Genomic DNA, 19,381 nt, shown 5'->3' on the forward strand with positions numbered 1-19,381 from the left:
GTTCATTGATAGTCCATGTAGAATGTTTACTATGTTTTTATCTTATCATAAAGAGGCGCCCACTTTCCATATTCTTGAGCACCTTTCTTTATACAAGCGACAAAGCTTTCTGACAAGGTAAAATGAAGTCCAAAGCAATTTGTCTGCTGACATTCTTCATATACGTTTGCATTTAATCTAATATTGTCATTCTGTTCCCTCACATTACAATCTGGCAGTTTTTCTTTCTGTCTGCTCTGTATATTCAACAACAAACACATGTCCTAGAAGAGAAAAACTTCCTCTTCCTAAGTTTTATCACTATTTACATGTTTTTGTATTTTTATCCAAGTCACAGACTAAAGGATAGAAGGTATTGTTTGTTTTCCTCCTCTGAAGCCCAAACCCTGACAGCTGGTTTGAAAGGCAAAAAAAATCCGAATTCCTCAGAGGCAATCATCAGATTCTGAACTTTCTGATGGTCCTTGAACTACTCATGTTTGTAATGCTGTTCTATTGGGAACATTTTACCAAATCTAAGCTTAAATATTGCATCAAAATCACTTCATTCTAAAAAAAAAAAAAAATTTCGGTTTACTTCATCCAGATGCTCCAAAAAGTAAAATATTCTGAGCCCCTGGTGCAGCTATAAAGGCGTTACTGACTCAACTGTGAGCAACAGTTAAACGCCAACTACTCAGGAACTTTTCGGCTGAACTGCAGGCCGTGTTTACACAGAGCAGACTGGACAGAAGTATATAAACCAATTAAAAATATAAGGAGTAAAATATCTATACAATTGACAGGCACCATTTCTTTTACACAACATCTGGTGGAACTTGGAAAAAAATGTGCACATCTTGAAACCAGTTTTGAAAAAATATCTGTAAAATAAACAACCTCTGAAATTCAACTTTTGCTTATTTATGATTTATGGCGACAAAACTTTTGAGTTCTTTCTCCTCTATTCATGTTTGTGTTGTTTCCACAGAGGTGCAGACTTTATGTTACAGTAAAAAATGAGCCAATCAGTAAAAATGTGACAAGAACAAAGAATGCCTCCAGAACTGCTCACGGGTTCAGAGCGATAAGGCAAATTTATACTTGAATGCTGTTCATAACACCTTTACAACAACAAAGGCAGAAATATTTCATGTGCTATTCTCTAATAGAAAGATCAAGTGTCTACTGTAATTTCTGTTCCAAATACAAGACATGGAAGCAATGTCTTCCTGTAATTGAATGGTGAAACTGTAAGCATATTTTCCCCATACGCTATATGCTCCACTTTTTCACTTGTATCAGTTCTGTTCTCACAAACTCACCATTTGTTCCCGCTGATGTTGTTGTTGCAGCTGTTGACACTGCAGCGTGAGCTGAGCAATGGTCTTGTCTCGACTCCTCAGCTCCTGTCTGAGCACCTCCACTTCCTTAATCAGCGCCTCCACCTGAAAACATGTACAGGGTGCTGTAGTGGTAAGAGACTACCTCAGGTGGCAGCTGGAGAAAAAATACATTTATATACAGCATACAGTATACGCTGCATATCCAGTCAATCACCACGGCGGTAGACTAGATTTACCTGTGATGCATTGGTATTGTCTTCGGTCTCCTCAGGAACATCTGCTGGAGAATCTGTATCCTCAAGCTGAAAACAAACAAAACACACACATGCTCAGGAGAGGGCACACAGAGACACAAAATATATAGTGAACTGAATTACTGACAATTGCCTTAGGCATGCCTCAAGAGCAATATTTCACTACAGTGGAATAATACTACTCTTTCGCTCATATACTCTGCTGACCCTGAACTGTCAGCCACCGGCATGAGGTAACAGAGGCAGAGTATGTTTTTTTAACAGTCAATTTTATTGACTCTAAAAAATGTCTTCACTTTAGTGGCAGCTTAAATAAGTGCAGCACCTGGGACTTCTTTTTTTTTTTAACTAAATCTTGTGTATACACTCCAATTACATTCTTTGATTTTTTTCTCCAGTTACTGTTTGATTCGCGAATACATTGTCATAATAATAAATGCCAAGCACAGGTTATCAGAGTCCAAAAGTATGCCTTGAAATTGCATATTTTATCTGGCCAAGAGTTCCAAAGAGGCAGAGAATTTTCTGTGACTATTCTGTTAGCCAGGTAGCTGTGATATAAATATTATTTCAGCACCACATTCCACCTTATCCTCATTAAAGTAATCCAGTTAGAATCTGCAGGTGTAAACAGGCTTGTGCTTGATGTCTGAGTTTTAGCACAATGAGGCAAAGATCAATTGGAATTCAGCAAGGCTAGAGGCTCATTTTATAGTCGCTGCGTTGAGTTCAACATTGTACCAAAAGAAAAAAACACACAATTAAGAATAGAGTTACTAATGGGCCAAAAGAAACGCTTTCCATCTTGAGGCCATACAGCCAAAGTGTTTGACTAATTGCAGCGAGCACGCCGAACGCATCTGAAGGAGATATTTGATTTAAATGCAAATGCAAATATAACTTTTTATGCTGTAGAGGCTAAATTCAGTCAAGACATTCAAGATCATTTCACTTTACGAAGTATGCAGTGTAAAGTGCTTGTGCCGCTGCATTTCTGCGATTGCCTAGATTGGGTTGTCTTTTTGTAGAGTGCAGCTTTATGTGTTCTCGTATGTAAGTGCACGTTTCTATAGCCGGTATCTTTCATTTCTTTTTTTCAACTTCCCAGTTCCTCGTCACCTTCCCTCTAAGTGGATTTCTCTCATTGACAGAGATGGATCTATTAAACGATCAGCTGCACATAGGCACATGCAGCCACAAATGTACTGATGGCACACATGCCCAGAGTATCTAATAGGGAAAAAAAGCTGTCAGACTGGTCCAGTGCATTAAAACCCACTAACAAAGACTTTCCCTATCTCTTACTATTACTCTTGTTCCATTTTTCTTATTTATACATTGTCTACCTACAGTGCAGCAGCACAATGATTAAACCAATGTACTCAGACATTTAAAAACTCAGCTCAGTTTTTTTTCAGGACATACTTTTCATGCTGCTCATGCTGAACACCTGAGTGCAGTGATACAGTGTACTCCTGGCAAACCTAAAAAGATTATTCCAACTAACCCTTTAGCAAACAAATACAAAGCTGTATTAAGTATCCAAACAGCGGCTGAAATCAAACCCCAGATCCTGACAGTAAACAGTACGTGGCCTATTTTATAAGACCCAAAATAAAAGCCTGAGAGTGGAGACATGATCTGCATGTTATTAATGCCTGACATATTCACAGTGTAACAGCATTAAAAGGACAACAGAATATATATTTAGACGTCGCTACCTGAGGTTTCTGTTGCTGGATAAAGCATACTAAACAAATATGTGACTGTGTAAATATGCGCATGTATTGGTAGCATATACATGTAGGTTAATTCACATCTCCCTGCAAATGCGGGTCTCACCTGTAGCAACGTTTTGAGCCTGAGCAGCTGGTTCTTGAGTATGCTGCAGTCCTGAGTCATGTGCTCGAGGGTGAGTTCATCCAGCATGGGCATGTAGCCATGCTGCCTGCCTTCAGATGAGACAGGCCGTGAAGACATCCTCGAGGCTTTGAGACCATCATAGTGCTGGAAGGCCCTGAGAAGGAAACAATTAGCCAGACAGACAAACAGTTACAGAGGATTAGGAAACACAGAATAATGTTAGCTTTATTGTGTTTTTACTTTGTCCGGTCTACTCTTTGGCAACATTTGTAAACTTTCAAGCCTGACTTACCTGCTATCGTTGCTAAAGCGATCGGGTCCACTCCAGCGGTGGTTTCTACGCCGCTGGCCCTGCCGATTGCCCCGGTCCGGGCGCTCGATATGGGACATCCTGTCAATATCTATAAGGAGAGAATACAGAGCACAGTGAGACTCAGTAAAAGACCTGAAATATATGTTTGAAACTGAGGATGCAACTATAAAACTGTGCATTCTGACCTAAGATTCATAAGGCATGACCGTTAGTTATATATTCTAGATACAGTATGGATGCAGAGAATAAAAGTTCAGGAAAATCACTTCTATTGATGGTGTTGAGTTAGAGTCTGGGAAGAAAAAGTAAAGTCAGCATTTGGTTTCCAGTTCTTAGCCTGCTTTTGTCTATTACAACAATTCTAAAAACATGCACCAGGGGTTGACACTGTTATTCTTTTCCAAGGACAACACCAATTATTAGAAATCAAGGAGGATGATCAACAATAGTTGGAGCTGATATACATTTGCAGTAAAAATGAAAACCCTCGTGTCGAAATTTAGAATATCACAAACACCAAGACAAACTGCCTTTGCTTATTTACTGCATTACTAACTGCAACTAAAGTATAACTAAGGATAACCTATATGTGTTTAAAACTGAATTTATAAGCATTTATCCCAACAGTCTTAATTTGTAATCACTTGTGACCTGAAACCAATCAGACAGCACTGTGGGTGGGACATTGCTTGACCAGTAGATAAAAAGAGGTAGCTGCATTTTAATTAGTCTGGAATTGGTTTAAAACAATAACAATACCAATACTTGTAAAAACATAGAATATGGGATCCGATAAGGGGCCAGGCCGACAGTCAGTCGACCCCTAGTGAGGACACTGGCTTACACTTACTTCCTGGAGACTTACCATAACTCTGAGCCTTCCTGCTACTTGCCTAATCCTAATCCTTACAGTACCCAGACCTAACCTTACCCTGCCCATAAAATCAAGTCTTCATACCTAAAAATGTACTGATTTATGTTATGGGGTCTTGCTTATTGCCCCCAAAAGGAAGGCAGGTCCCCAAGAAGTGACTGTGTGAACAGATTAATGTTCCCCCAACATGAGGAATACAAGTCCACACAGACACACTCAGTGCATAAATATGAATACCTTGTGACAATGAATAATACGGTGCATATTTCAAAAACAGAATTTCGGCATAAAAAAAAAAAATCCTGATCTGATCCATCTCATTCTCAAATTCTCTCAGCTGTCTCCGCTATCAAATGCAAACACTTGCTCGCACACATACACAGTGACAGGCCATTTCATTTTCAAGTAGGTAAAAGGACACAGCATTTGGAAACACTCAATAGCATATAGCTGTGAAATGAACCATGACTGCAACAAAATTGACAACTAACAGAGCGCGACCCTTAGGAAATCAAAAGGACCCTCGACTTTCTATATGCCAGATACTCTTTGGACTGAAAGAAAAAAGTGACAAAATGAGATAAAGAAAAATAGAGATAAAGAATATTGGAAGATTGAAAGAGCCAATCCGAGGAATTCAGCAGTGGCGGTTGAAATACTTTACCTAGAGTGTCACCGCACAGCACAGGAGCAGACAGTCTGCTTCATAATGAACTGTTACATTCCAGGGAACTTAAGTGCTCCCAGTGACTCCGTTTCAGCTCAGAGAATGTCCTCTAAAAAGTAATGCTATCTGAATATATTCCAACTGGAAGGAGAAAAAAAATAAAATCCATAAAGGTAGAGAAACTCAAGACGACGAGTGGAGAGAAATGACTCCTTGTCCAGTCAGCTGGTGAGCTGTTAAAGGGCCAGAGAGAAAGTCAACCCAGCTCCCACCCTGCCTGGCCCTGTTCTTGTTGACAGACTTGTTTTTCTGGGAACTCCCTAGGAACTGGAGCTGGGGAGAAAAGACTGTGGTGGTAGTGGTGAGAGAGAGCAGCTGAAGTGACTGGTTTGTGTCCAAGCTAGGAAGTCACCAGCTGAGACCGGCAACAGGGGAAAGCTGGGGCCTCTTTCCCGTCGAGGGCCCTGACAGCTGTATGAAAATGCTACATGAGTCCTCTTCTAGCCTCCTCTTTTCCAGTCCTCTTCTCTTCCTGCTTTGTGGCAGAGTCGGGGTGTCTTTAACAGAGACACCCTTCCCTATCCCACATCTCAGGGCCTGCCCCGTGGGCCGGGTCTAACAAGACTCTTCAGCCTGCGCTGCTTTCACTCTGCCTCTCGTGACATTAGCTCTATCCCTGACATAGGGAGCTATAAATATGGCGGCTTTCCGAAAAAGGAGTAGGAAGGGACGACGTTCCAATTCACATTCCTCTAGAGTGAACATTCCTCTCCCTGTCTGTCTCGGTCTCCCTCTTTAAAAAACAAGAGGGTCAGTGTTTACAGACAACGTATATCCAGTTGTAAGGTTATTAGGCACTCTTAGCTGAAACTGAGGCTGTCTCATATAACAGCTCTGGGATAAATCCTGTCTTCATGAAGTTTAGAATTTCTGCTGGACCTGTTTTAGAGAGCTTCTATGGGGATTTTGTGGGCCTGTAGTCTAATCCAGTGGTTCTCAAACTTTTAGAGCCACAACCCCCAAGATAGGTTTGTGTTTGTGACCCCCCAATTTGAATTTTTAATATGGCACGAGTAAAAACTTTGTTGTTTATGCATTAATGCATTAAAAGTTAATGTGTTAATTCCACAGATTAATCTCTTTCCATGAACATATTCATTTTCTTTCAAATGAATGAATGAATTGAATTTATATCAAACAAATGAAAGGGAAAAAAATATAAAAACAAAAGAAAATAAGTGCAAAAAAGAATAAGAATATCGCATAATCAAATCATGACATTAACAAGCTCAAAAAAGGAGTGGGAAAAAGTATACACTTTTAATTTTGACAGCCCTAATACAAATGTATTTGATAAATGTGGGCTTGACTGATTGATTGATTGATTGATTGTTTGATTGACTGATTGATTGATTCATTGATTGATTGATTCATTGATTGATTGATTCATTGATTGATTCATTGATTGATTGATTTTTACAATGACGTGGCGACACCCTGAAATTATCTACTGGTCTAATCAACAAGGTGACAAATTCTGGAAGCCCCTCTCAGGGTAAAACAATTTCAAGACTATGGCTTTCATAGAGGTAGATTTCAAACGGTGATGTTGTTGCATTAGAAATACTTCTATGTATCAAATAAACTGGCAACTGTGTCTACATGTGCACCAGCGTGTGTGCCGATCCCCATCCATAAGCTTGTATGTGCTCATATATAAACACACTGCATTTTATGGCGCTGGAGGTACCCTTGTTTGAACTTACTAAGCCTGCCTGTGTCATTCCACAAAAAAAATATAGTGCATTAAACCCATTACCCAGGAATGGTACTTTGATAGGGTTGGCTTCAAAACTGACAAGGGAAAATTCACTTCCCAGAATTCATTACATTTCATGACAGACGAGGTCATTCTTCAAGCCCTCTTTACCTCTCCACTGCTCCTCTCATATATGTGCTAAACACCGGCTGAATAATCCATAATAATGTCAGCAACACCGCTACCACATAGCGATGATTACCTTTAACACCGACACAGACGCTATTTTATTCAATTTTTAATTACATTTCTACACGATCACATTTGCAAAGAGAAAATGGGTGACGGCGAAAACTCCTCAGACTTGAACAGATATAATTTCAAGATAGAAGTGGGTGATGTAACGTCTGAATATTAAGCTTTCAGACTAATTGTGCTAACATCACCCCGCTGTTGTCAAGGTAAACAAATATACAGCCTTCCCCTAATAAGTCTGTATATTCAGTGTGGCTGGGTCCTTACCGTGCCAACGTTTGTCTGCATCTGCTCATTCAAACAAAACCAGGCAGCTGGCTGAGTACTACTTCAAGTTAGCTGAATAGCTTTAATTCAAAGCTGGTTGTGTGGCAGCCATGGAATTGTAATTTAATAACTCTTCAGCAACCAAATATTAAAACAGCACATAATAGACAACAAGGTATCCATCAAAAGATTTTAATGGATGTTTCAGAGGCGAATCTTCACCCAAGGCAAGGCAGGATTCAATTTATTCAAGCCATCATATGCCATAGAAGGATACCGCTGGAAAGAGAGAGCTCAGACCTTGGTAATGCATTAATTTACAATTATGATCAGAACAGCTTTGCTGGAGGTATCCATTTATACAAAAAATAATGGGGGAAAAATTCAGCCAATGAAACTGGAGCACTTTCATGGCCACAGAATAACCTCACAGATTTAAATCATGTGTCAGATAACTGCAATTAAATTAAAAACTGTGTGTATATGTGGGTGCTGACCGTGCAAGCCATCTTCTGGGAGGTCCACATCCAGCATGAGGTCGTCATCATCCAACTCTCCAGTTCCCGGAGGGTCCAGGTTGTTAAGGATATCCTGAGAAGTGCAAAAATTACAGGTAACATTCAGTTTAATTGTGAGGCATTACATAACATTATAGACATATTAGGAGTGCATTAGAGTCATTTTAGCATTTCAACGCTGGAGAGAGTGTTTTTGTTGAGCGAGACCAGCTGCAGAGAGAAATACCAGGGGGCAGATACATGGAACTCTGTATAAATTCAGGCACACACAAAGAAAAGTGAAAACACACACAGAGACACAAAAGAACACAGAGATGTTTGCAGCCTTGGCATGTTATAATATGCTATACTACTGCAATTATTCAGAGTTTTAAAAACTGCATTATACATTTGTAGATTAGCATTACACATATTGTATTTATTCATATTCAATTTCCATTCATTGCATTATTAACCATAACAATTTAGACTGCATTGCCAGTTTTTTTTTTTATGATACAGCTTTACATGATTCTCACACTCCAACAGCAGAACAGTAGGAAGATGTCCTTATTCCATACATCACGACACAGAAAGAGGAACAGGCTTTCGGAAAAATATCACCCAATTACGAATGATAATACAGCCCGCTTTGAAACCCAACAAAAACACTTCTCGATACAGCCCCAAAATATGCAGCTAGTCTGACTGCTGTGCTGCTGTCTACCAAATAATTCAAAGCGTACCCAAAAGCAAAGGAAGGAATCAATAGTTCAAAGCTTATTTTTAAGGCAGTTTTGTGCTTTACGAAAACTAAATTGACAGCGCTTTGACTAGAAGACACAAGCGTAAAATTACTCATTATTGAATATCTCATGTGTTGCACAATAACTGACTGGTACTCGGTGTTTGAGGCTTAATGAAGAGCGAATAATGAAGAAAACAGAATAAACAAATCATACTTCTGCAGTCTTCCAAATACTATCAACCACGACGTGGGTGGAATCTTTGTTCTTTGAAGAGTCTGCGTGCAAATCAATCCGTCCCATCTGTTTCATTCTTTCACACTTCCACCATCCCGTCTTCCATTCCTCGTCTCCTCTTCCACTCGTCTCTCTAACCTTGTAACTCCAATTCTCAGAGTATGAGTTTTAATATTAAAAGACAAATATTTTATAAAACAATACATCGTAATACAATTTTAAAACATTCATTTACACTCTAGCAGTATTTTGGCATTATTATTGAGCTACTGTGATAGAGTACTGAGGAACATGTATCCCTCCTTGCCAACCAAGAGATTTAAACACTGCCTGACAGTTCAACGAGGTTAAAAAGACGCAAACCTTCAACGCGGAACACCAACTTCACAACAGAACTAGCAAAACAGCAGCGGCTATCAATCCTCCAAGAGTGTCTACGCTGTGTTCGTTCAGTCAGAGTACTGATGTACACTATGAGGCGTTTGACAAAACTCACAGCTCAGTACAAAATCATAGACCACATGAAAAACAAATATGGATTAGACTTCTGCACATAAAGCACGAGGAGCTATGCAGCCTGTGTGGAGAGCCGACATGGTTAAAATGAAACTGCACCAGTTCCTTTATGATGGATGATGCAAAAATGCATCCAGTGTAAACATCTTGTCATACTCAGTGTGCATTATTGCACATAATTTCATCACATTTGTCTTTAAAATTGTGCAAAACGTAAAATAAAGCCAGTAAATAAATGCAGTGTGATGAATCTGAAAACGAATTTCGCCTTTTCAGGGATCTTTTTCTCTTCCAGATATGGAGCGATGTACAATAAATGCCTAACAGACTGCAGAATCACCTCTTATGAATCCATCATCGTGGGACATTTACATATATATTTTAAGACTTTATCCTCACTTTTCATATTAAACTCTTTTTGTTAATATCCAAAGAAACTTACAATTTTCCTGATATACTGTACAGACATCCATCCATCATCTATACACCATTTAATCCTCACTAGGGTCGTGGGGGGCTGGAGTCTCAGGGTGAAGGCAGGGGACACCCTGGACAGGTCACCAGTCTATCACAGGGCTACACTTAGAGACAGACAACCAAGCACACTCACATTCACATCTACGGACAATTTAGAATCACCAATTAACCTCAACATGTTTTTGGACCTTGTGGGAGGAAGCCGGAGAACCCAGAGAGAACGCACGCTGCATGGGGAGAACATGCAAATTCCATGCAGAAAGATCCCAGGTGTCCTCACTGGGAAGCGAAACAGCGACCTTCTTGCTGCGAGGCAACAATGCTAACCACCGATCCACCTTGCAGCCCACTGTACAGACAACAGAAGTAAATTGTGGTGAAGTATTTGCTACAGGACGCTTCAGCATGTGGACATGAGGGACTTACACCAAACCGCTCCACTACCTGAACAACCACTCTTTCCTTGCAGCGCTGTATTGCACCCTGCGGTGTATCAGTTGTATAAAACTGCCATTAAACCACCTAATGAGACATGTCATTTTTCTACTCACAGCTTACTCACTGTGTCTGTCCCTCCCTACCATTGACTTTCCCAACACGACAGTGTGTACCTCCAAAGGAAATTTTATTTCCCGCTGGTAGGACACAACAGCTTAGGGCACTGAAAAACTCTGGATAATCTCTCAGTAGGGGAGTGAGTCAGCACACCCATGTAAGTGGCAGATTGGATTAAGGTGTTCGTCCACTTCAGTCCTTGAGTCTTCACACAGTTCAAATCAGTCATTTATGAGAGTGATTCTTCTCTGAGACGAAGACATCACTGAGTTACTGAGATAACGTGACAGAAAATGTTCAGTAGAAACATTCAGTGTTTCATGTAATATTTTGTCTGCTTGCAAACTGCTGCACAGATAGTGAATAGAATATGTTAAACGCTGAGCTTTGATGAATAATTGTATCATATCATCATTATTAACGAGATTAGCATCATGAAGACTTAGAAAAACTATTTTGTTTAATGCTGAAACCCAATAATTGCATTTATAGATCCTTGGATTAGATTATGAAATCGGCAGCTGCTATGAATTACTGTATACAAAAGATGGATGCAGCGACCGTGACATCATCCGCTGGTTTGTGGATTGTCCTTCTGTAGCCTTGAGAATTTGGCCGTTGCCATCTTGTTCTTCTGAAACCAGACATAACAAGTGAGAGGTAGATCTGACTGGGAACTGAAGGACACTACACATGGCAGTACAGTCGCAATCTGTCAGTATTAAGGAAGCGCTGCCTAAAAACGGACCCTGCTTAATTGCCCAGTTTACACATGGGACCATAATTTACAAAGTGAACTCTGTGCTGTATTGAAGGAGATGGGAAACTAGCCATGGACACCATCAATTATTCAGGAAAATGGTTACTTCACGAAAAAATCAAGAGAGAAATCAGATAATCTTGTCACACATTTCTAATCAATCAGATTTGTTTTTGAAACCAGAGAAGTCGCCCCCTAATGGCAATTAAAAAGAATACAGGTTTAAGAAACTTCTGCGCTGGCTTCACTTTTCAGAGCTGCAGGCTAAGTCCATCTTTTACTCACAGTCCATGTTTATGAACCATCATTAGAATGCATCTGAACACCAGCTTTCGCTCTGTAGCCATGGTAGTGGTTTTTACTGAGGGAATAAAGATTTGACTGGTAGCAAATGAATATGACATATAACATGCGCATTTCAGACACCCTGATTTGCACCACCAATTCAAACCCTGCGGCATGACCAGCATTCACAATCGTCACAGCCGAGGAAAGGTTTTGCAGCTCAGTCTGTTTCATGATGCACCCTGCGCTCTCACCATGACACCAGCTGAATCTTCAAACAAACACAGCTGAATCAAACACTGATTAAAAACACTGGAAAAGTTTTCAGGCCGAACTTCTCTCAGTTTGACAGTTAACTCTCAGACTACCTGGGTGTCTTCAGAATAGACTTACAAAAGTAAATTAAAGCTCATTACAGGAACCTTAGTTCCAGCCATTGCTTTCTTAGTCGAGTATCTTTTGGGGATCTCTGGCAGACATCAGTTTTTCGTGGGTTGAATGTAAATAAGCATCATGCCACACAATCGGGTGAAAAAAAGGTAAAGCTGGCAGCTCATTTTCGGTACAATCAAACAACTTCCAAAAAAACACAAACTTCAGCTTTAGATAAGAGTGTAAAATCAATATGTGCAGGGGAGAAGTTTTTAGACTGACTGTACGTGTTCTCAGACATAACTGTCTTTCTCTTTTGACTCGCAGAAGAAAGATCCTCTTTTCAACCCAGTAACTCTTTAGTTTCTGATGAAATCTTAGCTCTCTATCAGAGCACAGGAATGGAAATAAACACAAACTATTTCCAGGATTTTTGAAGGATAAATACTTTTGAAAATAATGTCCTAAGAACAATAGCAAACGCAGTGTTGTGACTTAAATGGGATGGTTTTAGATGTGCCACTAGTGCAGTATTTTTGTAATGCAGTGTAAGTGAGAGAGCAACAAAGAGGAAGACAGAGTGTAGAGTATTTATCTCTTGTGAGCCATTAGCAATCCTACTTGGCAGTATAATTTTTTACACTCTATATCTCGGGACTTGCTGTTGGCTTTGATGGGGGATATGCCCTCTACTACAATCTATACTATATTCTAAATTAATTACTCTGTTGCTGTGAGTGTCTCTTATTAACATAAAAGGAAATTACTGAATCACTGATTAATTTCTATTATTTTCTCTCTTAGTGTTACAGTCACAAGTTACAGATGATGAAACTGAACACCTGAGGAAGTTTTCACAGTGGAAGCCGTCCAGAAAAATGAATGGGTTATGACCCCTCAAGTGCTGAATAGCGTTTACTGTGAAGCTTAATGACGAAGTGTATTTTGTATCTTATATATATATATATATCTTCTTAATATAATAAGCTTAACAAAGTACAGGAATGAGCTGCAAGGTGGAGCAGTGGCTAGCACCGTTGCCTTGTAGCAAGAAGGTCGCTGGTTTGCGTCCCAGTGAGAACACCCGGGATCTTTCTGTGTGGAGTTTGCATGTTCTCCCTGTGCAGCGTGGGTTCTCTCCGGGTTCTCCGGCTTCCTCCCACACAGTCCAAAAACATGTTGAGGTGAAATGGTGATTCTAAATTGTCCGTAGGTGTGAATGTGAGTGTGCTTGGTTGTCTGTCTCTAAGTGTAGCCCTGTGATAGACTGGTGACCTGTCCAGGGTGTCCCCTGCCTTCACCCTGAGTCAGCTGGGATAGACTCCAACCCCCCGTGACCCTAGTGAGGATTAAGCGGCGTACAGATAATGGATGGATGGAAGTACAGGAAACACTTGTTGCTGTTGGGACAAATATTTTGGGTCTGGATCATTCACATTTGTCAAAGAAACAAGGACACTGGTAAAAAAATGCAAATGTTCTTTATGTAAATAGTTGATTTCTGTTGTGCTATGCTATGCACAGGCAAACATTCAGAGACAGAAGCAGAAGCAGTGCGGAGGAGGAACACTGAGTGAAATTGCTAATGAATGATGGCAGCAGCAGAAGGGAGTAAGAGAGAGTTAGAGAAGCCTTGAATCAGCAGTATGTTTTTCCAAGATTTATCCTTTTCTCGTTCCATTTGGCACTCAAGATGGATGCATTGTTGACAAAAATAGAATGAGGATTGTAAACCATATGCTGTACCTGTATATACAGCTCATATATGTATTGACATGATAAAATAATAACCTGTATCACAAATAAACCATGAGCAGACTGTGTTCCAGTTGTGAAAATACAACAATCAGGCACAACATTAAAACTGCTAAAAGGTAAAGTGTACAACATCGTTCATTTTCTTACAACACAACATTTTGCTGGGAAACCTTGAGCCCAGGCATTCACGTGGATGTTACCTTGACACATACCACCCAGCAAAACATCAGAAATGTGATTTTGATATTGAAGGAACACAAAAATGAGAAAAACTGCAGCGTGTTAGAGCCATGGGTGCAAATCTAATAGCTTCAATCTCTGCTCCTCCAGTCAAACTTTTTTTCCATTTGGGTGTATACTGAAAAGGTGAGTTGGGTTTCTCTTTCCCACAAGCCATCGCAAAACAGACAGAGCAGGGACCAAATATCCATGAAAGACTAGATATGGAAATTACACTAGATGTAAAATACCACAAAGAAATGTAAGCATGAAATGTAAATGAGATTACTGCAAGCTGAATAATAAATGAAGAGGAGAGAGATTCAACAAAAAGATACATGAAATGGCCTTAAATTTTAATACCGGCAACACGAGCAATACATAAACGTACTGTATAAAACGGTGCCTTTTGACTGCAGTCTTTGTCTTTAACATTAATACAAAACAATGCACTATTATAAAAGTGTCGCCAATGTAATTTATTTTGCAGATCTGCTGTCTATGGCACTCGCTTTGTATTGTTGAACACTGGATCTGAAATAAAACAAGGAATAGGTAGACGTAGGAAGCATAAAAACCGTATGAAGACATTATACATGAGTCAACTGCCTTGAAAAGTCTCCTACTAATTCACTGTCTGGTGATCATGATGCTTGTTAAGTCATTTCTGACAAAGTCAGAAAAAAAAATCAACAAAAGAAAAGAATCTACAGCCATGCTAGGAGCACTGTCAGGTTGCACACTGAGCTAAATGCCAATATCACATTCTTGCAATGGGACTGCTGTAATGCTAATGTTAATATGCTCCTACTCTCCAATGTCCGCTCCCTCGACAACAAGCTGGATGAGCTATGTTTGCTGAGAGAAACCCACAGAGAGTGGAGGGACTGCTGTGTGTTTGCTTTAACAGGAACATGGCTCCATGACAGCATCCCAGACGGACATAGAGCTGGAGGGGACGACATTATTCCAGGTGGACAGACAGACAGCTAGCTCTGGCAGCATCACCATCATCACACCACCGTGTGTGTCTTTGTGTCCCTGAAGACCTACCAGGACCTGAAGAGGTTCAACATGATGGCAGCGCACATGGACGCAGCGCCCCCTTCAGGACACAGCGAGAGTGAACGTTTAGCGTCTCATCCCAGACGTGCATTCAACTTGCTGGTTGAACAAACCTGAAGAAACACTCTCTCATCTTGCCTGTACTACTGTGTATGTACAGCAAAATGACAACAAACCTGATTTGATTTGATTATTATTTCAAATTTGGTCACCTGTTTTTTAGCGCTTACTCATTCATAATGAAAACAAAGTAGAGCTGAGGCCACAAGCTCCTCCTGCATTTGTTTCTTCAAACCATCTTTTACTCACTTGATAGCTCACACTAAACCTATTTACATCCACGAGTATCCAGTTTAAAATTAACTCTAGTTGAAGCTCCAAAATCAAATTATAATGTTCTCATTTATTCTGTCTGTAAAAGACTCAAGCAAGGATATGTAGAGCAAATTTTCTGCCAAATCTTGACAGATGGACTGCAGGCATTATTACCAATTGCAGCACTGCCAAGAAAAATTTACACACCATAAATTGATTACACTTCGACCCATTTTTGCCAGTGTGTTATTTATCTTGCCGTTCTGCTGTGTCGTTGCCCTTATCCTTCTCAGCAGGTACCCGATAAGCAGCCAGTTTAATATTCACAACATGTGAGGGCCAGTTGTTTGGCAAAGTGGTTGTAAATGGAATATGCTAATGATGTATAGTAAACTAACAGGTCAAAACTGTGGTTGGAAATGAAGGGGGGGTCATGACTGATAATGATAGAAGTACAAGTTGTAATTTAGGAATGACTCAGACCACCGTCACAACAAGCAAACAGGTGTATTGTGTACGTGTGACGGTCTCGAAGGAAAACACTGAAGGCACCAAAAGAGATACACGCATCACCATTGTTTACTTTAAAGGGTTGCTGCTGTCAATTTAAAATCAACACTAACAAAAGCAGGTGAGCTATAAGCCTCATTAATGCAACAGCATAGCTGGTACACAAGCAGCATGTTCTGCAAATGGCTGAGCACTCTGCAGACAAAAGGCTTAAGCACCTCACTCATTTAAACACTAATGAATTGACCTGTCTCAACCTGGCTCCACAAAAGCCTAAAATTAGAGGCAAAATAAATAAATCAGGGATAAGAGGCTGCAGTAATTCTGCAGCTTTAAGGCAGCAAAGGGAGAAACCAAAGGATTATCCAACCACCAGGAGTAAGAAAGCAGAGAGAGAAAAGAGGGAGGGAGTAAGGGTAAAATGTGGGAAACATTAAACAGCAAAAACCAAGAGAAGAAGCAATATGAATGCACAGAATTATCAGAAACAAAAGGTAATGATTCAGGCGTTTTTCATTAAAGGTTTCATACTGTGTGGAGGGATGCTGGGCTGCAGTTTCGAGGGAGGGGAATATATTTCTTTAAACGAGGGAATTTCCAAGGGACGTGCTAAATGAAATCAGCAGAAATGTACTAATGTACTTATCCGTCTAAATGTTTCCGCAAAGATCATGTAAATATAAATGAAACCAAATCACATCACAATCCAATGAGACAATGATGTCACGCAGCGCAATCTAATAACCCTACCCAAGTACAATACATTTGAGAAGGTTAATGTTTTAATGATGTCTGTGGCAAAGACGGATTGATTCTATTCTGTAATAATTCATGAAGCCATAGTCTGAGATGTTGTGTTCAGTTTTATTGTATCTAAAGTGTGTCAGATATTCAGTAGCTTCTTGTAGAAGTGGACAAATACAAGGTAAAATATGGTCAATAAATAGCACAAGAAAAACTACAGCCGAACTATGGATTTTGCCAAACTGGCACAGTTGCAACAAAAAAATATTCACAAAAGTTAAATGCATTGCTGAGGTATTACATTGCACAGCTGTTTCTATTATTATGTCCACCACCATGCAAATACTACACGGCATCGATAAGCATGTGAAATCCAGCTTCAGTTTTTGTCCTTATCCAGTACACTTATGGTTGCTTGTGAGTTGCTGGACAAAACAAAATTTCAAAAGAAAATCTCAAGAAACTCCAAAATATTTAAAGAGTTTAAAAATAAAACATGCCCAGGTCCACAGATGCTGTTGCACACCATGAGACACCGAGCTGAGGCCTGGAAAAAACATTAACAGGGACTGTGAGAAGTGGCCTTCCATTTCACAATGCCAATTTTGTAAAGCTGGTACTGTACCTAGCTGCATGGTGCATCATGGGAATGTTATTATGAGCTCAGGTAGCCCACTCTTTGATTTTGCACAGAGGCATGAATGCAGATAGAGCCACATATAGCCAGAAAAATACTGGCACACACAAACTGGGAACATTTGCAAGCGCACCCACATTGTGTTGTCTTAAGGATGCACAGCGCCCCCAAGTGGACTGAGCACGCCACTGCACTGCAGCAATGTGAATCTAATGGGAGCCGAATGTCTTATCCACTCTCTCAAACCAAGAAAAAAACAAGCTGTAAATTTCAGATACATAAATGCTATAAATACCACTTGCAATTAAGTTTTTTTTCCCCTCTTTTGTTCAGGAGTGTGATTGAAAGCTTGGTGGTTTTATATGTCATTAAGATTGGGTCTAATTACTTTGCCTGTCTTTTTATCAGCATCTAATTCAGAGCAGGAGGTTGCTTTACTTTATGAGACAAGAAAAAAAAGCTTTTATGTCCAACTCCTGCTGCTAAGGGTATTTCATTCAACTGCCCTTTAAACGAACTGCGATACACAATGTTTGATGTCTCAACTGGCTCCCAGACCACAGAGATTATGCAGGATAAATCTCAGAGAATTACTAATCATTTTGGACACGGACGCGGCTTTGTGACGGGATTATATTTGTGGTTTTCTTCTGCTCATTACAAGGAACTATTTACTCAATGAACAAGGGAAGAATGAGTAGCGAGAGACACAAACAGATGGAGAGGAAATGGGAGGGAAAAAAAAAGGGGGGGTGGGATAGGGAGAGCTCAGTGCATCCAATTACAGTAAGTGGGCTCATTTCCTCTAATCAAATAGCTCAGTTAAATATCTCAAAGGCAGATTCCCCATAGAGCTGATCTTCACACATCAGCAATCAGCCACTAAATCTCTCTTCCTCCTTTTTTTTTCTGGTTCTACCCTTTTTCCTTCTTGCTTTATTTTTGCTCTCTCGTTCATCTCTAATCAGACCTTTCTCTCTCCTGGAGCAAGGGCTATTACTACTGTCTTCTTCTAGAGATTCTCATAAAGCTGTGTTACTGCATTAAATAATTTCTCAACAGATTTCTAGGGTGTTGAGCTTCATCGCAACAGCCGGGGGCAGAAATGAGGGCTGTCACTGATGCAGTAACAGCCTCCTGTCAAACCCACTGGGTGCGTCTTGAAAGACTCATTAAAATTCTCTAATGAGTGTTTAATTCTTCTCTAATAACGTAATTCTGTAAAGATTTAAGCAGGATTGATATCAAGACTGTTGAATTCATACGTGTGTTTAGATGGACCACATTATGGCAAATTACACCGATCGTCGTTTATTATACATGAACTGTCAACAAGCAGTCGCCTCTGCAAAACCTCAAACATCTCACAGGTCTCCCACATGACATTTAATCTACTACACAAATGCGCTCAAGCCAACACACACACACCCACACAGTCCTTAAGACACACTGAATGACTCTTAATCAGATACACATGGCCAAAGCGCATGTGCTTGTACCGATCGCAGCAGTGAATAATACAGACAGAACATGCTCGTACTCCCACGCTGTGCTCTTATTGCACTTGTAGCTGCCACAAATCCATTATTGTAAGATAAACACATCCCATTATCAGTGTCTTGAAGCTTGAATCAACAACACATACTAAAAGTTGTAAACACACAAAGCTTATTATATAATTTCTAATCCTGCTCATTGTAAGGTCTTTATGCATTCCTGAGATCAGGTGCCTTGGTACGGGAATACAGAGAACCAAAGCAAGGCCAGCAATGCTGTTAGCACACAGTTGGTGGGCAGGTCAGCATTCCTTTCAAAAAAAAAAGAGAGAGAGGCCTTGGCATGAAACAGGCAGTGAGTGCTGGCTGAAAACTCCAGACAGTTTTGCTTTGCTTTGCAGCCCTTTTTCTGCTTCTTTAATCCCTGATTATAAAAAAGGAGGGAGGAATTATTTAAAAGTGGAACTGATGAATGAATTTCAGCATATTAAAGGTTGAAGTTGTAACCAGCAGGCTAGCCTAAAGCCTATTGATACAGCAGATGTGCTTTGTATTGGCTTGAGGATACACAAACGGGAGACAAATTAAAGGAAAAACCTGAGTTTGTGACCAATA

General features: G+C 40.0%; 1 protein-coding gene across 2 annotated transcripts in view; it reads right to left on the bottom strand.

Annotated features, from left to right (window-relative positions):
- The window catches only part of ccser2a (coiled-coil serine-rich protein 2a), a 56,797-nt gene that overhangs the window by 19,378 nt on the left and 18,038 nt on the right, over positions 1 to 19,381 (bottom strand). For both annotated transcript variants that reach the window (XM_008297511.1, XM_008297512.1), the window contains exons 4-8: positions 8,075 to 8,168; positions 3,735 to 3,843; positions 3,422 to 3,596; positions 1,562 to 1,627; positions 1,305 to 1,427 (exon numbers count right to left, since the gene is read on the bottom strand). In XM_008297511.1, the coding sequence (XP_008295733.1) occupies positions 1,305 to 1,427; positions 1,562 to 1,627; positions 3,422 to 3,596; positions 3,735 to 3,843; positions 8,075 to 8,168 (567 nt within the window). The remainder of the gene's footprint in view (positions 1 to 1,304; positions 1,428 to 1,561; positions 1,628 to 3,421; positions 3,597 to 3,734; positions 3,844 to 8,074; positions 8,169 to 19,381) is intronic.

The sequence above is a fragment of the Stegastes partitus genome, unplaced genomic scaffold (assembly GCF_000690725.1).
Source record: "Stegastes partitus isolate 25-593 unplaced genomic scaffold, Stegastes_partitus-1.0.2 Scaffold1226, whole genome shotgun sequence".
Taxonomy (NCBI): Eukaryota; Metazoa; Chordata; class Actinopteri; family Pomacentridae; genus Stegastes; species Stegastes partitus.